Source organism: Trichechus manatus, unplaced genomic scaffold (genome assembly GCF_000243295.1).
Source record: "Trichechus manatus latirostris isolate Lorelei unplaced genomic scaffold, TriManLat1.0 scaffold00010, whole genome shotgun sequence".
In the NCBI taxonomy this organism is placed as follows: Eukaryota; Metazoa; Chordata; class Mammalia; order Sirenia; family Trichechidae; genus Trichechus; species Trichechus manatus.
The window spans coordinates 3,367,971-3,389,970 of record NW_004443946.1 but is presented as its reverse complement, the minus strand read 5'-3'; the positions used below and the strand labels follow the sequence as shown (position 1 = coordinate 3,389,970).

Below are 22,000 nucleotides of genomic sequence, written 5' to 3'. Positions count from 1 at the left end.
AGAATACCAGAAAGATGTTTACCTGTGTTTTATTGACTATGCAAAGGCATTTGACTGTGTGGATCATAACAAATTATGGATAACTTTGCAAAGAGTGGGAATTCCAGAACACTTAATCGTGCTCATGAGGAACCTGTATATAGACCAAGAGGCAGTTGTTGGAACAGAAAAAGGGGATACTGTGTGGTTTAAAGTTAGGAAAGGTGTGCGTCAGGGTTGCATCCTTTCACCATACTTACTCAATCTGTATGCTCAGCAAATAATCCAAGAAGCTGGATGCTATGAAAAAGAACATGGCATCAGGACTGGAGGAAGATTCCTTAACAACCTGTGATATGCAGATGACACAACTTTGCTTGCTGAAAGTGAAGAGGACTTGAAGCACTTACTGATGAAGATCAAAGACTACGTCCTTTATTATGGATCACACCTCAACATAAAGAAAACAAAAGTCCTCACAACTAGACCAATAAGCAACATCATGATAAATGGAGAAAAGATTGAAGTTCTCAAGGATTTCCTTTTATTTGCATCCACAATCAATGCCCATGGAAGCAGTAGTCAAGAAATCAAACGACAAACTGCATTTGGCAAATCTGATGCAAAAGACCTCTTTAAAGTATTAAAAAGCAAAGATGTCACTTTAAGGACTAAGGTACACCTGACCCAAGCCATGGTATTTTCAATTGCCTCATACGCATGGGAAAGCTGGGCAATGAATATGGAAAACCAAAGAAGAATTGACGCCTTTGAATTATGGTGTTGGTGAAATATACTGAATACATTATGGACTGCCAGAAGAATGAATAAATCTGTCTTGGAAGAAGTACAGCCAGAATGTTCCTTAGAAATGAGGATGCAAGACTCTGTCTCACATACTTTGGACATGATAAAGGAGGGACCAGTCCCTGGAGAAGGACATCATGCTTGGTAAAGTAGAGGGTCAGTGAAAAAGAGGAAAACCCTCTACGAGATGGGCTGACACAGTGGCTTCAACAATGGACTCAATCACAGCAACAATTGTGAGGATGGTGCAGGAATGGGCAGTGCTTCATTCAGTTGTGCACAGGGTGGCTATGAGTTGGAACTGACTGGACAGCACTTAACAACAACAACAGACATTGATATGCAAAAGCTTGACACCTTTCATAGTTTCTCTTCAACAGCTGAAGTGCTGCAAGTCAGTCCAACAAAAACTTATTAAGCACCTCGACGTGAAGAACTTAAGGAGCAGAAAAGGCTAAGTTGATGCTTGTTCTTTACTGGGGCAAGAGACAAACATCATTTGGAAATAAGATGTAAAACACCATGACAGACTTATCTCTAAGGACTTATTAAGTCCAGAGGAGGGGCATTGGGCACCTAGACATTCTGCCCAGAGAGAACCACATCGAGTTGAGTCTTGCAGGATGAGCAGAAGTTAGCTAGGTGAAAAATGAGGGAGAGCTTCAGTCTAAAAGAACTGTAAGAAGGAAAACCATGAAGTGTGAAATACCACAGTAGTCGTGGAAAAATATAAACTGCTGGGTGTTGCTAGGGCATAAGGCTTAAAGTGCAGGACAACCTGAAAGGAAGCTGAAAACACTGGCAGGGACCATATGCTGGAGAGCTTCTAGGTCATGCTTGAGAGCTTTTATTGAGAAGGGCTTCACACTGCAGGTGACAAGCAGAAGCAAAATCGTTTCACCTGCAAGCTGTGGAGTAAAGACTGAAGCAGCGTCAAACCTCTAAAATAGTACTGCCAAGTACAGATGGGAGCCAGAACCTGAGAAACGACAGAAACAATGGTAGGGAGGAGTTTCAATAAACATCTAGGAAGGTAACAATTATACAACAGAAACACAAGCAAATTTTATTTTGTAAGCTGGGTAAGGGGTAATCAAGTGTTTGTTAGAAGCTGTTGTAGTTGGCTGGATGGAGGAGGAGGAAAGAAAGTGATAAGGGGGAATCTTATATTGGCTCTCACGTTTCTGGGTGACTGAGTGGATGGCAGTGCTGAGATTGGGAATGTAGAGGTAGAAACATATAAAATTGGAGTGGGAAGAAGATGAATTTAATTTGGGACATTTTGCGTTTGAGATGCTTATGGATAACAACCTGTACATGGATACAGAGGAGACAAACAGATTTGGGAGTTTCTAGCACGTAAGTGGTTATGAAAAGTGTTATTTTGGATGAGATCTCCCAAGATGTGAGTGAGTGGTTAAGTGTCACATGCGGCAGAGAAATTCAGGAAAAGAAGTGAAGCGTTCACTGGATTTGGCGAAATAAAAGTCACCTTAGGGAGAGCACCATGAATGGAAGGAAGGGCGGGAAAAGGCAGGTGGGAAGTGGGTTGAGAATATATATGGAAAGTAAAGAAGCTAAAAAATCATATATTCACTATTCTTTTGAGAAGCTTTATTGAGAAGGGAAGGCAAGAGCAGTAACTCTTCTCCCCCCACACTCCCCCCACCCCTGCTCCTTTCTTTCTTGATGGGTGGGTGAGAACTAAACACATTTTGTGTGTTCTGAGTGAAGAAGAGTCAGTTTGAAGGAGAGGTTGAAGATACAGAAGAGAGAAGAAAATACAGCAAAGACCTGTAGGAATGCAGAGGGACGGAACCAAGAAAGGCAGTGTCTCTCCTCCTATGAGACGAAGGTGAGATGATGAAGATAGGAATACATATAGACAGAGTAGGGTGTAAAAAGGTAGTTGAGATGGTTCATGTTTGAATAATGTAAGTTTTCTTGCTGAAGTAAAGGGGTCACTCCTCTCCTGGGAATGAGGTGATGGTGTTTAGAGCCAAGAGCTTATATTTGTTTTCTCAGCAGAGGAAAAGCTATGAATGATCTCACCCTTTAAAGAGTAATGTTCTTCTTCCCTTAAACAGGGGAAAATGTCACTCCAATAACAGTAGATTAAAAGGTCAAGGCCATGTAAATGCCAAAAGGCTGAAAAATTCCAAGTTCCACCTCCATAGTTAGGATAGACAGCAATGCTTTTCTTCATTAACTATAAGCAGATAAGCAGTAAGAGTACATCAAGACATCTTGTGTACCATGTCCTCGAGTGTTAAATTTGTATTTGTGCATCATGAAAGGTTTTACTGGCCACAAAACATCTGGGTTCCCATGTCTTGAAGCAGCTTGAGTAGCAGCACAACGCACTAGAAACGTGCTAGAGAAAACACTCTTTAGAATTTGAAAACAGTGCCTACCCAAGATGGGAAGTAAGCCTCTGGCTCAAAGTATTTTCCATAGTGCTTATTCCTTTTGAAGTTCCCAAGATCAGCCTGCAGGGCAAAGGCTGCCAGCAGGAAGTAGGCCTCCTCTCGGAGCACACACTGAGAATGAAGAACTTGTTTTCTCAGGTGCCAGTAATAATAGTATCTTGCTGCTCTGTCACTAGGAAAATAAAAGAAAACAGAACTCACATTTTGATGGAACAATCCAATGGCATGTAAACAGAACCCAAATCCTGCCATCCATCTGGTGACAGAAGCCCTTCTGTTTCTGCCTCTCCCTCTCCCAGCTCTCCTCCTCCCTCCCTCTTCACTGAAAAGGGAGAGGTTGTAGCTAATACCTGATTGCTGTGTCACTGAGGTCCCAGGGGAGTCAGACTCCAAATCAGACTACCCAAACTGCAAAAATAAATTTCCTAAGGCTTGTGACATTTGATTCATTCAGAGAAGAGAAAAAAGGTCTGAATTATTGCACTCCAATACATATTTCATTTAACAAGTATTAGTTAGAATGGAAGCCTTCGCATTTGTTGTCTTTATAAAATAATTTTGCTCCGATGACGCTTCATACCTGACATAATAAGGACAAATTTGAGGGGTAATTCGGGCTTTAATGTTTTGTTATTGTTTTTTATTTGTTTTGTTTTTCAGCTATAAACACTACAAACACTCCAAGTCTCTTTAAGAAGGTTTCTATTTATATGTCCTTCTAGAAAAAATTTGCTTAACTATAGTATTTTCATATTTCTCTAAGAGTGAATGAACTGAAAAAGCCTTCTTTAAATTTTTTTTTGTTATTATTATTAAAAGGATATCATTTATGGGCATGTTTTTATATGCAAATGTCATGACAATCACAATACTTCCTACAAATGGAAATACTAATAGCACACTCATTACAATCCACTGAGGTCAGAAATACAGTCACCATTAAACACACTGAGTAAGTAGTGCTGACTGGGAAAAGACATGGTCAAAGCCCCACAATATGTCACAGGCAAACAGGATGCCTTTGTGATCAAAGTAAAAACACAAGAAAAACATATATTTGTGTGTGTGTGTGTGCATGTATGTATTATGCATTTTAATGAGCTTATTTATCCTCCTGTTATTTTAGGTTGAGTGTTTACCTGATTCATAGCTCATTAGTTGATGATAATAAAAAATAAGGGTTTACTTTAACCGAGGCCATGTTTAAGTATGGAGAGCTTAAAATAAAGCATTTATGTAATTTTTTTCCTTTGGGACAGAGTACTTTTCAGGGCACTTCTTATAATACTGACCACACAGTGTGTCCCTGGGGAAAAGGGTGGATGTATAGGTATGAATTAGGCATTCATTAGCCACAGGGGGTAATTAGTAACTAAATAATACACTTTCCTTCTTTCCAGTGCATTCCACACTTAATCAGATAAATTGTGAGAAAAATTTATATAAACTGAGAATAACTGACAGAGTTTCTCCAGACTTTAAAAAACAAATTCTTTACCGGCTAGTATTTTTTACTTCTTAATTTGCATCTGGAGTGATATAAATATGAAGAGCTAATCTTTTCTATGTAACTCACTAGCCAAGTGCATCTTTATTTTACATGGGTTTCTCAAAGTTGAAATAAAACAATTCACATCACTCTTCTTTTCCATCAGCCAACAAAATCACCTCTGAAAGTTTTTCCAGTCCTATTGCTTTTGTTGTGTGCCATCAAGTTGATTCCAACTCACATCAATCCTCTAGGACAGAGGAGAGGTGATGTATCCATTCATGTCCCGTAGGGTTTCCTAGGCGATAATCTTTATGGAAGCAGATTGCCAGGTCTTTTCTCCTGCTGAACGGCTGGTGGATTCCAACTACTGACCTTTTGATTAGCAGCCTAGCATTTAACCACTGCACCAACAGGGCTCATACAAACAATTAACTGAAATCTTCAAGCAGTGAATTCTAAATTCGTATCATTAGCATATTATTGCTCATGCATCTACCTCCAGAACAAGAATCAGCAACCTGCCACTGTCAAACTGCATCTAACATTCTCACAGGACAGCTCCATTGGTCTTAATTTTAGCTTTAAAGCTACTGTTAAGCATAGAAGCAAGACCCCAAATGTGGAAAGAAAACCAGGCTGTACAAATACTGTGCACTTTATAGGAAAGGGTTCTTGCCCCTGCCCCACCCTCCAATAGACATGAATATAATCTTTTAATCAATTTCTATACTCTTCACAAAATTGCTAGTTCCTTCTTGAAAGAAGTATCTTTCTGGTGACTGATCTGTCACTGAAAATTTGGAATATAGAAAATGTAAGCCAGTGACATGGTTAATGTTTTCATTGATAGTCAGTCATTTATCCATTCATTCAACAAACATTTATTGAGTGCCTATTGTTTCAGGCACATCAGAGTGCAAAAAGATTAAAAAAATAAAATCCCTGCTCTTATCAAATTTATATTCTAGTACATGAAGACAAAGGAGCCCCGTTAGTGCAGCAGTTAAGCGCTCAGCTGCTAACCGAAAGGTTGGTGATTCAAACCCACCAGCCACTCCACCGAAGAAAGATGTGGCGGTCTGCTTCCATAAGGACTTACAGCCTTTGAAAACCTATGGGGAAGTTCTACTCTGTCCAAAGGGTCACTATGAGTCAGAACGGACTCGATGGCAGTGGGAGTTGAAGACAAATAAACATAAGTACTACGGGGAAAAAGGTTTAGACTCTCTCCCTCTCCTCATACCTGATCAATCTGCCATTTTCCACGTAGTACTGTACACGGAAGTGGATGATCATAGGAGGTCCAAACTGGTCAATGCCCTAAAACAAACACACATTTTAAAATGAAGCTATTTTTAGCTACTTCAAAAATGGGTTTCAAAAGCAGCCAAAATACCATATTTGAGAGATACTGTTTCAACACTGAAAGGTTTTATCCACTTCTAATGAGTAGTGGCTTGTAATGGGTAGACAGTTGTCTCAGATGGATATCAGGTCCATGTAAAACCAGGAACTTATAAAACAAAATGGGTACCATCACTCCATCTGATTCTCATTTACTGTTATGCCAATGTCAACATAAGGGAAGATAAAAATAAATGTCAGTGGAAATTTCTAGCTGAGATCCAGCTCCTCTCACTGCTCTGTCCCCTGTGGTGACCATTTGCTCCTTACTACAAATGTTCTCTTGTTCCTCTGACATTCCACATACCAAATTCTAATATGCTGTTTGTTTATTCAGACATTGATTTTCCTTACTTTGTAGTTAGCTTTGAAGTAGTCTTTCAGCTTATTCCAAGAATTCTTAAACACAAATTGGAGAATCTAGGATTAGACACTGATTTTATTCCTGACCACTTGGATGATCCTGGAAAAACTATGTGAATTCCCCATTAATACACCTAGGTGTAAATGGAGTTTATGTTTACTAAATAAAGTCACCAGGTACAATAAAATAATAAAAGTATCAAATGCAAGTAGAGTAAAAGTAGATTAAAAATTACTTTTAACTTCCAGATCATCAGTTTTGACAACTGACATGGCTACAGGAGAGGAACAAATACTTATTCCATCTACTTTGAGTTTTCACTTCAAAGCATTATCCCAAGATTACTAAAAGTTATTATCTATTTTACCAGATAGCTGAAATCTACTGTTATATGCTATAAGCAATTCATACTTGATTAATTTGACACTTTAGAACTTATTTCCATTTCCCATTCTCTACTGCATAACAGTGTTAAATTTTTTTCTAATGTATAAGAGCTAAAATAAACATTTTTAAAAAATTAAAATAATTTTGCTCATAAATGCAACCTCACCCAAGTGACTTCGTATTGGCGTACCTTGCTGGCCTCTTTCTTCCATTCTTTTGGACAATATTTATAAAGCTTTTGCGACAACTCCATATACACATGTTCATTATCTATACATGCAAAAAAGGAGACAAACAGATAAACAATAGATTTTTTTAAAAGCAAAAGAATATAAAAAGAAACAAGTTTTTTTAAAAAAAAAAAAAAGCCTCAAGATTTGTGAATGTATTCTGAATTCATATAGTACCCAAAAACTCAACAAGATATTAAAAGGTAAAAGTTCTACGTGCTAGATATTAATGAGATTTTTTATGAATTTTTTTACTTTTATAATACAGAATAGAAATCATTTAAAAATATGTAATTTCAGAAAAAAGGTTAGTTTCCCTTGCTTTTTCTTAGTTTCTAGAGTTGGTATCATTTGTAGTTTAACTTCCAACCTGTGGGAACCTTAGTCTTAGGAAAAAATGCTTTGTTTAGCTCACAGAAGACTTCTCATATGCCCAAAAGAATGAAACAGGGCAGAAGCACCATTTTAATTGCTAGAAAACACTGATAATAACAGCCCATTTCCAAGTGAAAGCCTGAACCACACTTTCTGAAGAATAGAAGGTCTTTCAGACTATCCCTTCTCTGTGTTCTTCACATCAAAACACAGAGTGGTAAAATGATCAACCATTACTTGTAATGCCTTTGGGATTGATCTCGTGGGACCTATAAACCGAAATGAAACCTGCTGCTGCTGAGTCGATTTCAACACATACCAACCCTATAGGACAGAGTAGAACTGCCCTATAGGGTTTCCAAGGCTATAATCTTTAGGAGGCAGGCTGCCACATCTTTCTCCCACAGAGTGGCCGGTGGGTTCAAACTGGTGACCTCTCAGTTAGCAGCTGAGTACTTAACCACTGCATCACCAGGGCTCCTATCTTGTGGGAAGAGAAGAATCTTATGAAAAACAAGCATAAATAATGCCCAAAATATTCGTTCGAGGGAATGGTGTTCATACAATGAGTAAAAAATGAGATTGCTAAAACCCATGTAAAAATGATTTGAACATGTGAAAACAAGCTGGTAAAAATATAAATAATTTCAGATTCCCAAAGAGAATCTTTTAAAAGAGAGATGCATTTCCTAAGAGATGCTTTCAGCATTCTTATCTTGTACAATGTTTCAAATCTTTTCTAAAAAGCTATTCCTCTTTCTCTAACTTCCTAACCATGACTAAGGGGACATCCTCTGTCCTCATGGAAAGCTCTGTATAAAAATGTAAAATGTACTCATTTTAGAAGGGAAGTGTGGCCTTTTGACTACTCCAAGGATAACACACTTGCTACACTGTTAACTTCTGACTAAATCCTGGGGTTTGACTGGAAAAATACCATGAGAGAATAGGAAGGGCTAAAGCTACTGATTGGTTATAAACGGCATATTAAGTCAACCAATTTGATATGATAAGGAAGAGGACCCAAAGACAAAAAAGAGGATGCCACTTAAATTCATTTATCAGGCCAACTAAAACTATCTCCCATCTCTCACTGATTCAACATGAAATGGATAGGACCAGACAACCTTCCCGTTGAATCTGATTTATAGTTTGGCTTGAGCTCTCATTTGAAGAGACAGCATAGTGAATAGAGTGAGACTGTTCACCACACAAACACTTATACGTATTTTTAAACTACCACTATGTCTCTACCATCTGACAGTGTGACCAGAGCTTTATACTTTAAGAATTCTCACACACACATCAATCCTGCAAAGCAAGTAGAGAAGTAATTTCCATTCGGCATGTGAGAAAACTGAAATTGAGAGAAATCAAATGATGTGTCCGAAGCCAGACAGCCAGTTAGTGGTAGAACCAGAATTAGAACCAGGTCATCTGATTCTTATTCCAATGTTCCTTCATCACACTACAATCTCTCTTTTAAGGAAGACATCTTAAAAACTTTTATTTTGAAACCTAAGGAAGCTGTAAATTTGTTTTCTTGGACTGACTTGTTGAACAACAAGGATCAACAGTCTGGCTATAGTTGTAATTAGAAGAATTAACTTTGAGTATAGAATAATAAAAGGAAAATTATTTATTCTATTGGGCATCTTATTGCTCCTACCCCCTTCTTTGAAAGAATCACTGAAGTATGTACTAACACAAGGATGGAGCTTAACATTTGGGTTTTTATTGCTTTAACTACCACAAGAAGAAACTGAAGAGCAAATGGCTGGTTCACGGGGTCCTGATGTATTCTCGACCCCATGTTGCCCTGTCTCTCCTAAAAAGTAAACTGAAAATGGTTCATAGCTTGTGGAGGGAAGACCTTGTTTATCAACTGATCATGATACACTTGCTAACATGCTAAACCTAAGCAGTTTATGGTGTTGACCAGATTCTCCAGATTTTGACTTTAAATTTAAATCAAAGAAAAGAAAATAATTCAAATCTAAGCATAAAATATGTTTAAATACATTTCAAAAAAGGGTCTTCTTGACAAACTGAGCAGATATATGAAAGCTTTTTGGCATCCAAAAGACGAAATTAATAAGAAATTTAAAAATATGATTTGAAAGAAGAAAGCTCATAAAGAATGGCTACAGATAAGTCCTGGGAACTGAACTCTGATGGAGGAGTTATGGGTAAGAAAGCTTCTATGGAGCCTTTACTTGAAAATCTTCTCCACATAAAACATACAAAAGAAATTGACCCCTTTTTCCAAGTTGTATTGTCTGACTAGAAAAATAGACAAGGGCTACTAGGGGAAAAACAGAAAATAAGAGTAAATTAATAGATCATTTTGTTATACAGTAAACAGCAAGAGATCTTGAATAAAGAAATGTCAGTTTTATTATGTTTAAATTTCTTTATAATGTTAAAAATTATAAAACAAATTAAATTACAAAAACATCCAGGATACTTTTCTTACGAGCTCCAGCTGCTGCCTGAACACAATGAACAAAAAACCAAGCTTGATTAGTTGTCAACACATAAAATCCAGACTACTAAAGAAGAACTAATTTTTAAGTTCAAACTATATTGAATATCTGATCTAAAATCCTAAATCTTATAAGAAATATACAATCGTTGAGATTAAAAATGAACACCAGACTAAAAATTATAATCACTTTACAGGCATTTTGACAATCACAATTTTATAAGTAGCACGCCCGATTTAAGTCCAGCTATAAAATATCATTTCCTCAGAGATGGCTGGCTGAAACCACTAGTGATGGGACTGCAGACTTACTTTGTATGACACTGAGTCCAAAGAGGTGACAGTCCTTTAGCCTAAGCAGGTCACACACCTGGACCAGCAACTGGTGACACAGAATTTTAACCTGTAGGGAGAAGAAAGCACGAATTGAAATAACAATTTAGTTAAGTCCTCGCAACGAGCCACAATCAGGCAATTTAATGCATTATAAGTATACATCTTGAAAGGACAAGCTGACACTAGCAAAATAACTTTGGTTTATGGAAATCATTTAATCAATGGTTGTGTTTCAGTAATGATTATCACAATACCAGTTTTTACAACATAGTAATAAAGTACCAGTGCAATCTCACACAAGACTCATAAATCTTATGCTACATGGACAAGGCCTTACTCTAAAACCATGATGTACGATAAATGAATTTTTCAGAGTGTACCCAGAACAGCCTAATACTCAGATTATCAAGAGTATTAATTTGGCAAGTATCTTTTCAAGGAAAGTTTTCCTCTTGACAGTCTAAGCAAAATACTCACATACTGCAGAATGAGTGAATGCCTAGCTTTTATTTATTTATTTTAATAAATCACTTTTGTCTCATATCTTTTTAATATTTAAAGCAGATTCATTTTCTGAGTCTAGTATAATTTAAATGTAATAAAACTGTATTAATTTGGAACTCTGGGGATGTTATTCTGAATAAGTCATCACACTTTAAATACGTAACAGAATAGTTTTGGAAAGATACTCATTTAACACTTTCTCAAATATTTAATGAAGCTTTTTTTTTTGGTAGTAGTTCTGTTCAGTAATTTGGTGATTCAGAATTACCAAAGCTTATTAGAATTAGGATTGAATTTAAGAGACTACCCAGGTTAATTTCTTCATTTTACAGAAGTAGAAAATAAAACCCAGAAAGTGTAAAGTCATGTAGTCAATAGTGGCAAGGCAGAAACTTACAACTATACTAATTTGCATATTAAAATATATTTATATATGTATACTAAAATATGTGCAATGTAATAGTTTATCATCTTTTTTGTTTTTTCCCATACAAAAATTTATACATACATTGTTATATGACTCTAATTGCTTTCCCCATACTGTGACAGCACACTCCTCCTTTCCACCCGATTTACCATGTCCATTCAATCAGCTCCTAACCGTCTCTGCCTTCCCATCTCACCTCCGGACAGAAGCTGCCTGAGTCTCTTGTATCTACTTGAGCTAAGAGGCACATTCCTCACGGGTACCACTTTATGTCCCACAGTCCAGTCCAATCCCTGTCGGAAGAGTTGGCCTCAGAAATTGTTTTAGTTCTGGGCTGATAGAGATTCCAGGGGCCATGCTTTCTGGGGTACCTCCAGTCTCAGACCATTAAGTCCGGTCTTCTTACTAAAATTTAAATAGTTTATCATCTTAATTGTAAACATAACGTGGCTTTTCCCCTCTGATTTATACTATTAATTAGCAAATCCTTTCTTAAATGTAATGATACCAATTACATTTTTAATTACTATAAAGTCTAAATCAGTTAACTCTGAATTAGTTATGTTTTATTACACCTTAATACAAAACTCAGATTTAGAAAATAAAAACATGCCAAAGTCCCTCAAAAACTGAAAGCCAAACATTTCAGAACTGGTGATAATTCCAACTACAGTGAGAAAAATAGGTTTACTGTTCTTTTCCACATTCACTATTAAATGAGAACCAAATGAAATGCCTTATCCACCAGAAAGAACAAAAGATATTTAAGGTCAGAGCAGCCACATATTCAGCTGCTTAGAAGCACCAGGAACTCAGTGAAGCCAGGACAGCGCTTTACTTTATGTTCAGGATATATAGGAGGTACTCAGTAAATGTCTGATGAGTGAGAGCCAGAAGTCTGATTCCCCTGTGGGCTCCTCTCCTTCCTCTGTTTCATAACTACAGACTACACCCTGACCTACCACGCAAACAATTTTATAAATGTTGTCAACCAGGAATTTAGGAAAAATTTACCAATGCAAACCCACCAACACCACTGGGAGAACATGTTGGACAATGGGAAATCATTACCAATTTTTGTGTATGGCTACCTGATTCCTTGATTTCTGTCATATAGAACTCCTATGCTATTTCCAACATTTGCTAAAAAGACTTTGGATTTTGAGCTCCATATTACCATAATTCCACTTTACAAATGAGCTTAGACAGAATGAAAAAGAAAAGGAGAAAATAGTAAACATTATATAAAATTCCTATGTTTAACTATATACTACAAATTTGAGACTTAAAATTTCATATCATTTTAAAGTACTTTCAATCATTAGTTTGTACTTAAAAATGTAGGACACAAAGCAGCTAGGATAAACGACAATAAAAACTTAACAGAAAAATTGCAAGCTCAAAATTAAATATATATAAACTATGTTGTAAGTTTGTATAACTGTTTAAATAATGTTGTACATTATTTCCTCCATGCATTCCACATAATTAGTATTGTTCTGCTAACTGAAATCAAGTATTTGGAGCCTACTGATAAAGCTCTTTAACAACTATCAAGCAAGTACAGTGCTTGTTTAAAAACTATAAGTAAATAAGGCTGTGACTGTCTTTGTCTGGATTCTGTACAGAAGCAAAACCTGTGAAGCATACACACACACACACACACACACACACAGAGACAGATTTATCTCAAGGAAATGGTTCACACGGTTGTAGAGGCTGGGAAGTCCCAAGTCCATGGGTCAGGCATCAGGCTGGAGGCTTCTCCTGACCCATGTAGCTGCAGGAGCCAACAAACCCAAGACTGGTAGGTCAGAAGGCAGGCTGCTGACTCACAGGCTGTGGAGGGTGAAGAATCCAAGATTGGCAGGTAAAACTGCAAGATGCTGACTTACAGGTTGTGGAGGCCAGTGAACCCCATGATCAGGAAGTAGGACAGCAGGGTGCTGGTTCAAAGGATGCAGAGGCTGACAAATCCCAAGATCAGCAGTCAATACGGCAGGCAGCTGGCTGAAGTCCCAAGAACCGGAGGTGAAATAATGATGAGTCAGATGCAGAATCCAGAGGAAGCAAGTAAACTTTGCCAGAACATCCATAATATATTGGATGCAGGCCACACCCATGAAGAAACTCCCCTTACAACTGATTGGCTGATCACATCATATCACATCACAGAGGGTGACTACATCACTATATAACTGCCAAATTACATCATTACATAACTGCCAAACTACATCACTACATAACTGTCAAACCGCTGACAATCATGGCCCAGCCAAGTTGACAAACAACTTTAACTTTTCCTTGTCAACCTGGCATCTGTACACATCTCCTTAAACCATACACAATCTCTAAATAGACAAAGTCATACTTGCACCTAACATGATACAACTGACCTGTGTGCAACTGAAAACACACTTGCCTTGTTTACAAATTACATTTTATTAGAAAACAAAATATTTGATGCACACATACAGGGAAGAAATACTCATATAACAATTACAGTCCTTATTTCTGCAAGTGGTCATGTGGTCATAACTGGTATTTGGAACTACCTTATTCCACCACTCGTTCCATACCCCCTTTACCCTCGGCAAGCACCTCAGCTGGTTGTGGTTCTCTGTCTGGTGGGGTGGCACAAATCTTCATTCCTTAAGGGTCTGGGCCATTAGTAGTCACATCAGAATTAGGTTGCTATAGTGTTCCACTGACTTTAATCATAGAGCATGATAGTACTAAGAGATGCCCTAAGGGATCTCACATATTCCAGACATACTCTTTTTTTATCTTCATTATGCAATACCAATCTGATTTCCCCTTGGAAGTCAGGATTCATCACACCAGCCAATAACTCCTTTCTTTGCCTATTGATCCAGAGGCGTGAGAAGCACAAAGTGGCTGGGTGGCATTCTTATTCTCCAGTTCAATTCATGTTGTGTCTCCAGGTGGGGACATTCCTCCCTTTGGAACTAGGACCCCTAGACCCAAGTGGGTCTCTAGGGATAATGAGTAGTACCACTCCCATCTCCACCCGGATTCCTGAAACCATGAATCCTGTCTAGTGCAAGAAACAGCACCATATATTGGATGCTGCTTTGGAGCATATACAGCCTCCTGGAGAATACTGCTGCAACCCTGCAAAGTACTGCCACCTATCTGGTGCTGTAATTGTGTCTTTAGAAGGCCATTCCATCATTCTATTAATCCAGCTGCTTCAGCACTATGGGGAACATGGTAAGACCAGTGAATTCCATGACCATGGGCCCAATGCTGTATTTTATTTGCTGTGAACTGAGTCCCTTGATTCAAGTTGATGCTATGTGGGATACCATGATGGTGGATAAGGCATTCTGTGAGTCCACAGATGGTAGTTTTGGCAGAGGCATTGTGCACAGGGAAGACAAATCCATATCCAGAATAAGTGTCTATCCCAGTAAGAACAAAACACTGCCCTTTCCATGACAGAAGCAGTCCAATGTAATCAACCTGCCAGCAGGTTGCTGGCTGATCACCTTGAGGAATGGTGTCATATCGGGGATGAAGTGTGGGTCTCTGCTTGTGGCAGTTTGGGCATTCAGCAGTGAATGTAGCCAAGTCGGCCCTGGTGAGTAGAAGTCCACGTTGCTGAGTCCATGCATAACCTTCAACCCTGCCACCATGGCCATTTTGTTCATGAGCCCATTGGTCAATGACGGGAGCGGCTAGGGAAATAGGATGACTGGTTTCCACAGAATGTGTCATCTTATCCACTTGATTTTTAAAATCCTCCTTTGTGGAGGTCATGCTTTGGTAAGTGTTCACATGAGACACAAATATCTTCACTTCTTTGGTCCATTCAGAGAGGTCTATCCACATACTTCTTCCCCATACCTCCTTGTCACCAATTTTCCAATCATGTTCCTTCCAAGTCCCTGACCATCTGGTCAGACCTTTGGCCATAGCCCATGAATCAGTATTCAACTGCACATCTGGCCATTTCTCCTTCCAAGCGAAGTGAAAAGCCACGTGCACTGCTCAAAGTTCTGCCCATTAGGAGGATTCCCCTTCATCACTGTACTTCAGAGAGGTCCTTGAAAGGGGCTGCAGTGCTTTCGCTGTCTACTTTTGGGTGGTACCTGCATATCATGCAGAACCATTTGTAAACCAGGCTTGAGTTTTCTCTTCCTGTCAATTGATCATAAAGAAGTCCCCATGAGGCCATAGGTGCAGACTGGGAGAGCGCAAGTAATGTGACATGAGTGGAAACCATGGGCATTTGGACCACTTCCTCATGCAGCTTACTCGTGTCTTCAGGTCCTGCTCAGGCCCGATCTCATATATACCACTTCCATTCAATGATGGAGTACTGCAGTGCACATCCAACTTTATGGCTCTGTGGGGAAGACAACACCCAGTTCATGATGGACAGCTCTGGCCACATGGTGATTTTGTGGCCCATGATTAAGTGTTCAGTTTCTAGTAAGGCCCAGTAACAAGACAAAAGCTGTTTCTCAAAAGGAGAGTAGTTATCATCAGAGGATGGCAGGGCTTTACTCCAAAATCCTATGGTTCTGTGCTGTGACTCACCAATAGGGGCCTGACAAAGACTCCAAACAGCATCCCTATCTGCCACTGACAAAGTACCATAGGGTCTGTCAGGTCATCTGGCCAGAGTGGCAGAGTGGCTTGCGCAGCAGACTAAACCTGTTTCAGAGCCTTCTCTTGTTCTGGGCCCCACTCAAAACTAGCAGCTTTTTGAGTCACCTGATAAATAGGTGGGAGTGGCACACCCAAATGAGGGACATGTTGCCTCCAAAATCCAAAGATGTCCACCAGGCTTTGTGTTTCCTTTTTAGATGTGGGAGATATGACAATTTATCCTTCACTTTAGAAGGAATATCATGAAATGCCCCACACATCACTGGACTCCTAGAAATTTCACTGATGTGGAAGGTGCCTGAATTTTTGTGGGGTTATTTTCCCACCCTTTAGCACATGAATGTTTTACCAAGAAGTCCAGAGTCATTAACATTTCTTCTTTACTAGGTTCAGTCAGCATAATGTCATCAATGTAATGGACCACTGTGACGTCTTATGGAAGGGAAAGGTGATTAAGGTTCCTGTGAACTAAATTATGACACAGGGCTGGAGAGCTGATATACCTCTGAGGTAGGACAGTAAAGGTGTATTACTGGCCTTGCCAGCTGACGGCAAGCTGCTTCTGGTATTCTTTCGAAACCATAATTGAGAAAAAGGCATTGGTCAGATCAATAGCAGCATACCAGATCTAGGAGATGTATTAATTTGCTCAAGCAATGAAACCACCTCTGGAACGGCAGTTGCAGCTGAAGTCACCACCTGGTTAAGTTTACAATAATCCACTGTCATTCCCCAAGATCCATCTGTTTTTTGCACAGGCCAAACAAGCAAGTTGAATAGGGATATGGTGGGAATCACCACCCCTGCGCATCCTTGAAGTGCTTGATGGTGGCAGTAATCTCTGCAATCCCTCCAGGAGTGTGGTATTGCTTTTGGTTTACTCTTTTTCTAGGTGGAGGCAGTTCTAATGGCTTCCACTTGGCTTTTCCTACCATAATAGCCCTTACTCCATTTGTGAGGGATCAAATGTGGGGGTTCTGCCAGTTGCTGAGTATATCTATTCCAATTATGCATCCTGGAAGTGAGGAAATTACTACAGGATGGGTTACAGAACCCCTGGAACCACTGTGAGATGAATCTGAGCTAAGACTCCACTGATAACCTGAACTTCATATGCCCCTACTCTGACTGGGGGCCACAGGGATGTTTTAGATCTCCTGAAATTAGTGTCAGTTCAGAGCTAGTATCCAGTAATCCCCAAAAAGTCTGATTGTTTCCTTTTCCCCAATGAAGAGTCACACTCATACAAGGCTGTAGATCCCTTTGGGGAAGGCTGGGAAAAATATTAACAGTATAAATTTTTGGCAGTGTAGTGAGGTCCTTCCTCAATGGGGCTCAGCCTCCCCTTTGTTAAAGTGATTGTGGGTCTGTAAACTCACTCAAGCCTGGGAATTGACTGAGGGACCGTGACTGTCTATTCTGGTGATTTGAGTTAGACTGTCATTCACTTGACCTATAATTCTTCTACTTGTACAGATCAAGTAAGTATTTAGCAGATTTTCCATCTGTTTCACTCCCAGAGACACCATGACTAAGTAGTCAACACCATTAAGTCCATACAAGTCAGACTATTCTGATTACTGCCTTGACTCCACTGTCCATTACAGTAACCATGCCCTCCTTGTCTTTGTCGATTAAATGCCACCACTTGGTCCCTATCACCACAGGGTCCAATCAGCCCCTTTGTAATTAGATGTCTTAATTCAGTTAGGGCAGTTCCCACTGTCAAATCTGACTTCCCATAAAATAGCAATCACAGCAGTCTTCAAAGATGCTGGGGCTCCCTTCACAAATTTGTTCCACACTGTTGTGGTAAAAAGTGTGTCCTCTGGACACTCTATGTGTGGGTCTAACCTGATAAATCCACTGTAACATGCCAATTTCCCTAAGCCTTTGGATATCTTCTTCTACTGTATACCAAGGCACTTCTGGTACTTCAATTTGATTTAGTGTTGGCCACTGTGTAATCCATGCTTCAGCAATCCACCCAAACAAACAGATCCTTTCTAACATCTCTAGCTGAAACACTGAAAGAAGAATCTGTGCTTAGTGGCCAATACCAATAAACTTAGACTGATCCAACTTTATGTTCCTTGCACCATTATCCCAAACCCTTAATAGCCATTCCCACACATATTCCCTAGGTTTCTTTTTGCAGTAGAAAAGTCAAGCAGTTCTTTTGGAGTACAGCCTACCTCCTCATGGGGTTATACTTTGTACTTCACATTTTGGGGCCTGCTGGGACTTAAATTTAGTTAAAGATCTAGAAGCCAAAATGAATGGTGGGGATGTGTTTTGAGAACATTCAGCAATGTCTCGTAAAGCATCTGCCTCAGGCAATGCCCCAGACAAGGACTCAGATGACGCCACAGGGTGTATCTCAGACAAAGGATCTTCAGACACAGCTGGGTTAATCTCATCAGATGGGGGTGGAGGGGCTAACGGGTTTGTTGGCAAGAGCGATTCAATGAAATTTAGGGGCTCGGTGTCCCCACGTTCCTGATTATCTGCCCGTATGTCTCCATTCCAAGTTTCAGGATTCCACTTCTTCCCAATCAATGCCCTCACTTTAACTTCAGACACCATTCACGCTTGGGATTCAACTAGCATTGTAATTCAGCCAAGAAGACTCTGGGTTTGGTTTTGAGAATATCAGCTTTGTCACTACAAGAAATAAGGCTTTCTTTCAGGGCAAAAGTGGCAACTTTGAGGTCTTTTATGTAGTGCTTGAGCTGGGACTCGGAAGCCTGAGCTCATGTCTTTCTTTCATCACTTTGTCTAGCAAAAGTAGGACTGACCAACCAGCTTCCCTATGCTTTTTATTGACAAAATTGTAGAAAAGTATTAAACATGCAATCCCCCAATACTTGATCTATTGGTGGTAATATTTTGTGTATTAATATTGCCTCCTCACGCCATGGATTAATAGTGCCCTCTTTACCACTGGAGGCAGAGTCATCAGTGCCCTTAAGACTAGTCAGACTTGAGAACCAATTTAGAAAACTCTTCTTGGTGATTTTGTTTCTCTAGAACTACTCCTGGTATCAAATGTCTTAGCTGGGTTCTGCAGAGAAGCAAAACGAGTGAAGCGTACAGATACATATATGGAGAGATTTATATCAAGGAAATAGGTCACGTGGTTGAAGAGGCTGGCAAGTGCCAAGTCTGTGGGTCAGGCGTCAGGATGGAGGTTTCTCCTGACTCATGAAGCTGCAGGGGCTGACGATCCCAAGATCAGCAGGTCAGACAGCAGGCTGATGACTCACAGGCTACAAAGGCTGAGGAATCAGATTGGCAGGTAAGATGGCAGGCTGCTGGCTTGAAGGATGCAGAGGCTGATGAATCCCAAGATCAGCAGACAATAAGGCAGGCAGCTGGCCTAAGTCCCAAGAACCGGAGGTCAGATGATGATGAGCCAGATGCAGGATCCAGAGCAAGCAAGTGAGCTTTACCAGAACTTCCATATATATATACTGGATGCAGGCCATGGCCCCAAGGAAACTCCCCTTACAAATGATTAGCTGATCATATCAGATCACATCATGGAGGATAACTACATCATTACATAACTGCCAGATTACATCATCACATAACTGCCAAACCACTGAGACTCATGGCCTAGCCAAGTTGACACATAACCTTAACCATTAAAGTAACTCTGAAGTCTTACCTGCTGTGAAAACAGTTCTGAGCTTTCAGTATTTGCATATTATGAGTCTTTAAGGGTACATTTTAGCTGATTGTGAAATTTTTAAAATTCTTTAAACTTTAGGAGAAATAGGAACTTAAAGTATTATACAGTATGCGGTATTAAGAATAAGAGTTAAAGCAGTATCTAAAAATGCTCTATATTGAGATTTTTAATAAAAACAACATTTGATCCTATATGTCAGTGGTTTGGAATTAAGCAAGAATGTTTAAAATATGCTCCAGAAAACGGAAAACAATTGTTCATACTAGCCTTGTTGCTGTTAGTTGTCATGGAGTCGATTCTGACTCATGGTGACCCATACTAGCCTTAGTGAAGAGGTATTGGATCTTGGCCCCAGTTTAAATCATCCAAAACATTTCATTACCAAAATTATCCAAGTTCCCATATTTAATATTCATCTGATTAATATCATTTAAAACAGTCCCTAAGTGCAACTCATGGAGAATTCAGAATGACCAAAGTGCTGGGGTACACCCCAAAGCACTAAATTAATTCTACTTGCAGAAAGGCAACAATTTACTAACTGACTTCCAGTGACTCCATGGGTTGATACAATGGCTACAATATAATATTTGAAACAACTGTTACCTTCTTTTAAGTTAAGAAAAGCAGAATACTCCTGAGTGGACTTCCTGGTCATCTTGCAAATAAAGGAATGCCAATATGAGATTATCATTTGCTTTTACCTAGTCCCTGAGTGGTGCAAACATTTAACATACTCAGTTGTTAACTAAAAGGCTAGCGGTTCGAGTCTACCCGGAGATGCCTCAGAAGAAAGGCCTAGAGATCTACTTCTGAAAAATCAGCTATGAAACCCCTGTGGAGCACAGTTCTACTCTGACACACACTGGGTCACCATGAGTTGGAATCAACTTTACAGCAACTATTCTTTGTTTTTTTGTTTGTTTTCTGATGCAACTCACGGAGAATTCAGTATCACCAAAGCACTAAATTAACTCATTATGCAGAAAGGCAGCATTCTATCAACTATAATTGTCACAGAACACATTTTTTTTGTTTAAAAAAATGGTTAGAAATGATGAAAAACTGAAACATTAATGACATGATTTTGCTACAGTTAACTTGTTACCCTAAAATCCTACAAACATCAACCACTGTTTTCTGAATACAAAGATAATACTTTGTAAGAAAAGATGGACCCTAGCAGTGGAGAGCCCGCCATACTATTTAATCCAGTCCCTCCTTTGGTCTAACCACGTACTTGCCTGGGGATGGCAGGGAGAGACTATGTGCACTCGAGTAAGAAAATCTTAGAGGCCTACATGGGGTTCAGACTCTCCAGTTCAGTTTCATTAACAAAGTACCCTAAGGATATTAATAAACAGTTCAAAGAAATGAAAACAAGAACTGCTTTACTACTTTACTAAGTGTTCATCATGGGCCAGTAACTGCTTTATGTATGTTATATCTTAAAATCCTCACAATGTCTTTGTGAGGAGGGTAGGATTATATCCCCGCTTTAAAAAGGAGGAAAGTGAAGTAAAAATATTGTCTTAGGTTTCCAGGGCTGCCATAACAAAATACCACCAAGTGGGTGGCTTTAAAAAACAGAAATTTATTTTCTCACAGTTTTGGAGGCTGGAAGTACAAATCAGGGCATTGGCTGTAGGGGAGAGCCCTTCCTTGTTTGTAGCTACAGGCATTCCTTGGCATTCCTTGGCTTGCAGATAATTTCTCACGTGGTCTCTTCTTCCTATGTGTGTCTGTGTCTATTCTGCTCTTTTTATAACACACCACTAAGACAGGATTAGGTTTAGGACCCACTCTACTCTGATATGATCTCACTGACATTCGAAAGAAAATCTCTACTTCCAAAAAGGGTCATATTTACAGTACAAGGATTGGGACTTTAACATAATTTGGGGGAGGGGACACAATTCAATTCATAAAAAGTATCAAATAACTTATGGGGATTTCAACCTAGGTCCCTGTGACTATAAAACCTGCCTTAACAATGATGTTATATGCCTTCAGATTCCATGATCATAGTCCTGATCATCCCATAGAGATAATTATACTAATTTAGCAAAAGAGGGAAATAGAAGAAGTATAAAATTTATCTCTGCTTAGGAATTAAAATAACAATAACAGCTACTATCTCTGTGTCAGGAATTATACTATACACTAAATATATACAGTCCTCAGTTTTCACAATCATCCTGCAGCATAGGTATTATTCTCATGCTGAAGACATGTGAAGATACAAAGGCTGAGGGAGGTTTAATTAACTTGTCAAAAAGCCATTCATACCTGGAATTTGAACTCAGGTCTGTGTGTTTTAAGTACATCTATGTCCTTTCACTAGCATAAAGCGCCTCAATTATTCTTCATAAAGGGAAGGAAGATAGGCCTGCCTACTATGTGTTAGATACTGGGAATGCTGCTTTTAGTTGTGAAAAAGGTGACTGAG

The 22,000-nt window shown here is 39.2% G+C and overlaps 1 protein-coding gene across 2 annotated transcripts in view; it reads right to left on the bottom strand.

Moving 5' to 3' along the window:
* Window positions 1–22,000, bottom strand: part of FRMD6 (FERM domain containing 6) — an 85,630-nt gene that overhangs the window by 25,005 nt on the left and 38,625 nt on the right. Inside the window, exons 3-6 of one of the 2 annotated variants that reach the window (XM_004370861.2) lie at window positions 10,265–10,355; window positions 7,053–7,132; window positions 5,951–6,027; window positions 3,201–3,387 (exon numbers count right to left, since the gene is read on the bottom strand). In XM_004370861.2, the coding sequence (XP_004370918.1) occupies window positions 3,201–3,387; window positions 5,951–6,027; window positions 7,053–7,132; window positions 10,265–10,355 (435 nt within the window). Of the gene's footprint in view, window positions 1–3,200; window positions 3,388–5,950; window positions 6,028–7,028; window positions 7,133–10,264; window positions 10,356–22,000 lie in introns of both variants that reach the window. The other variant, XM_004370860.2, reaches the window with a different exon arrangement.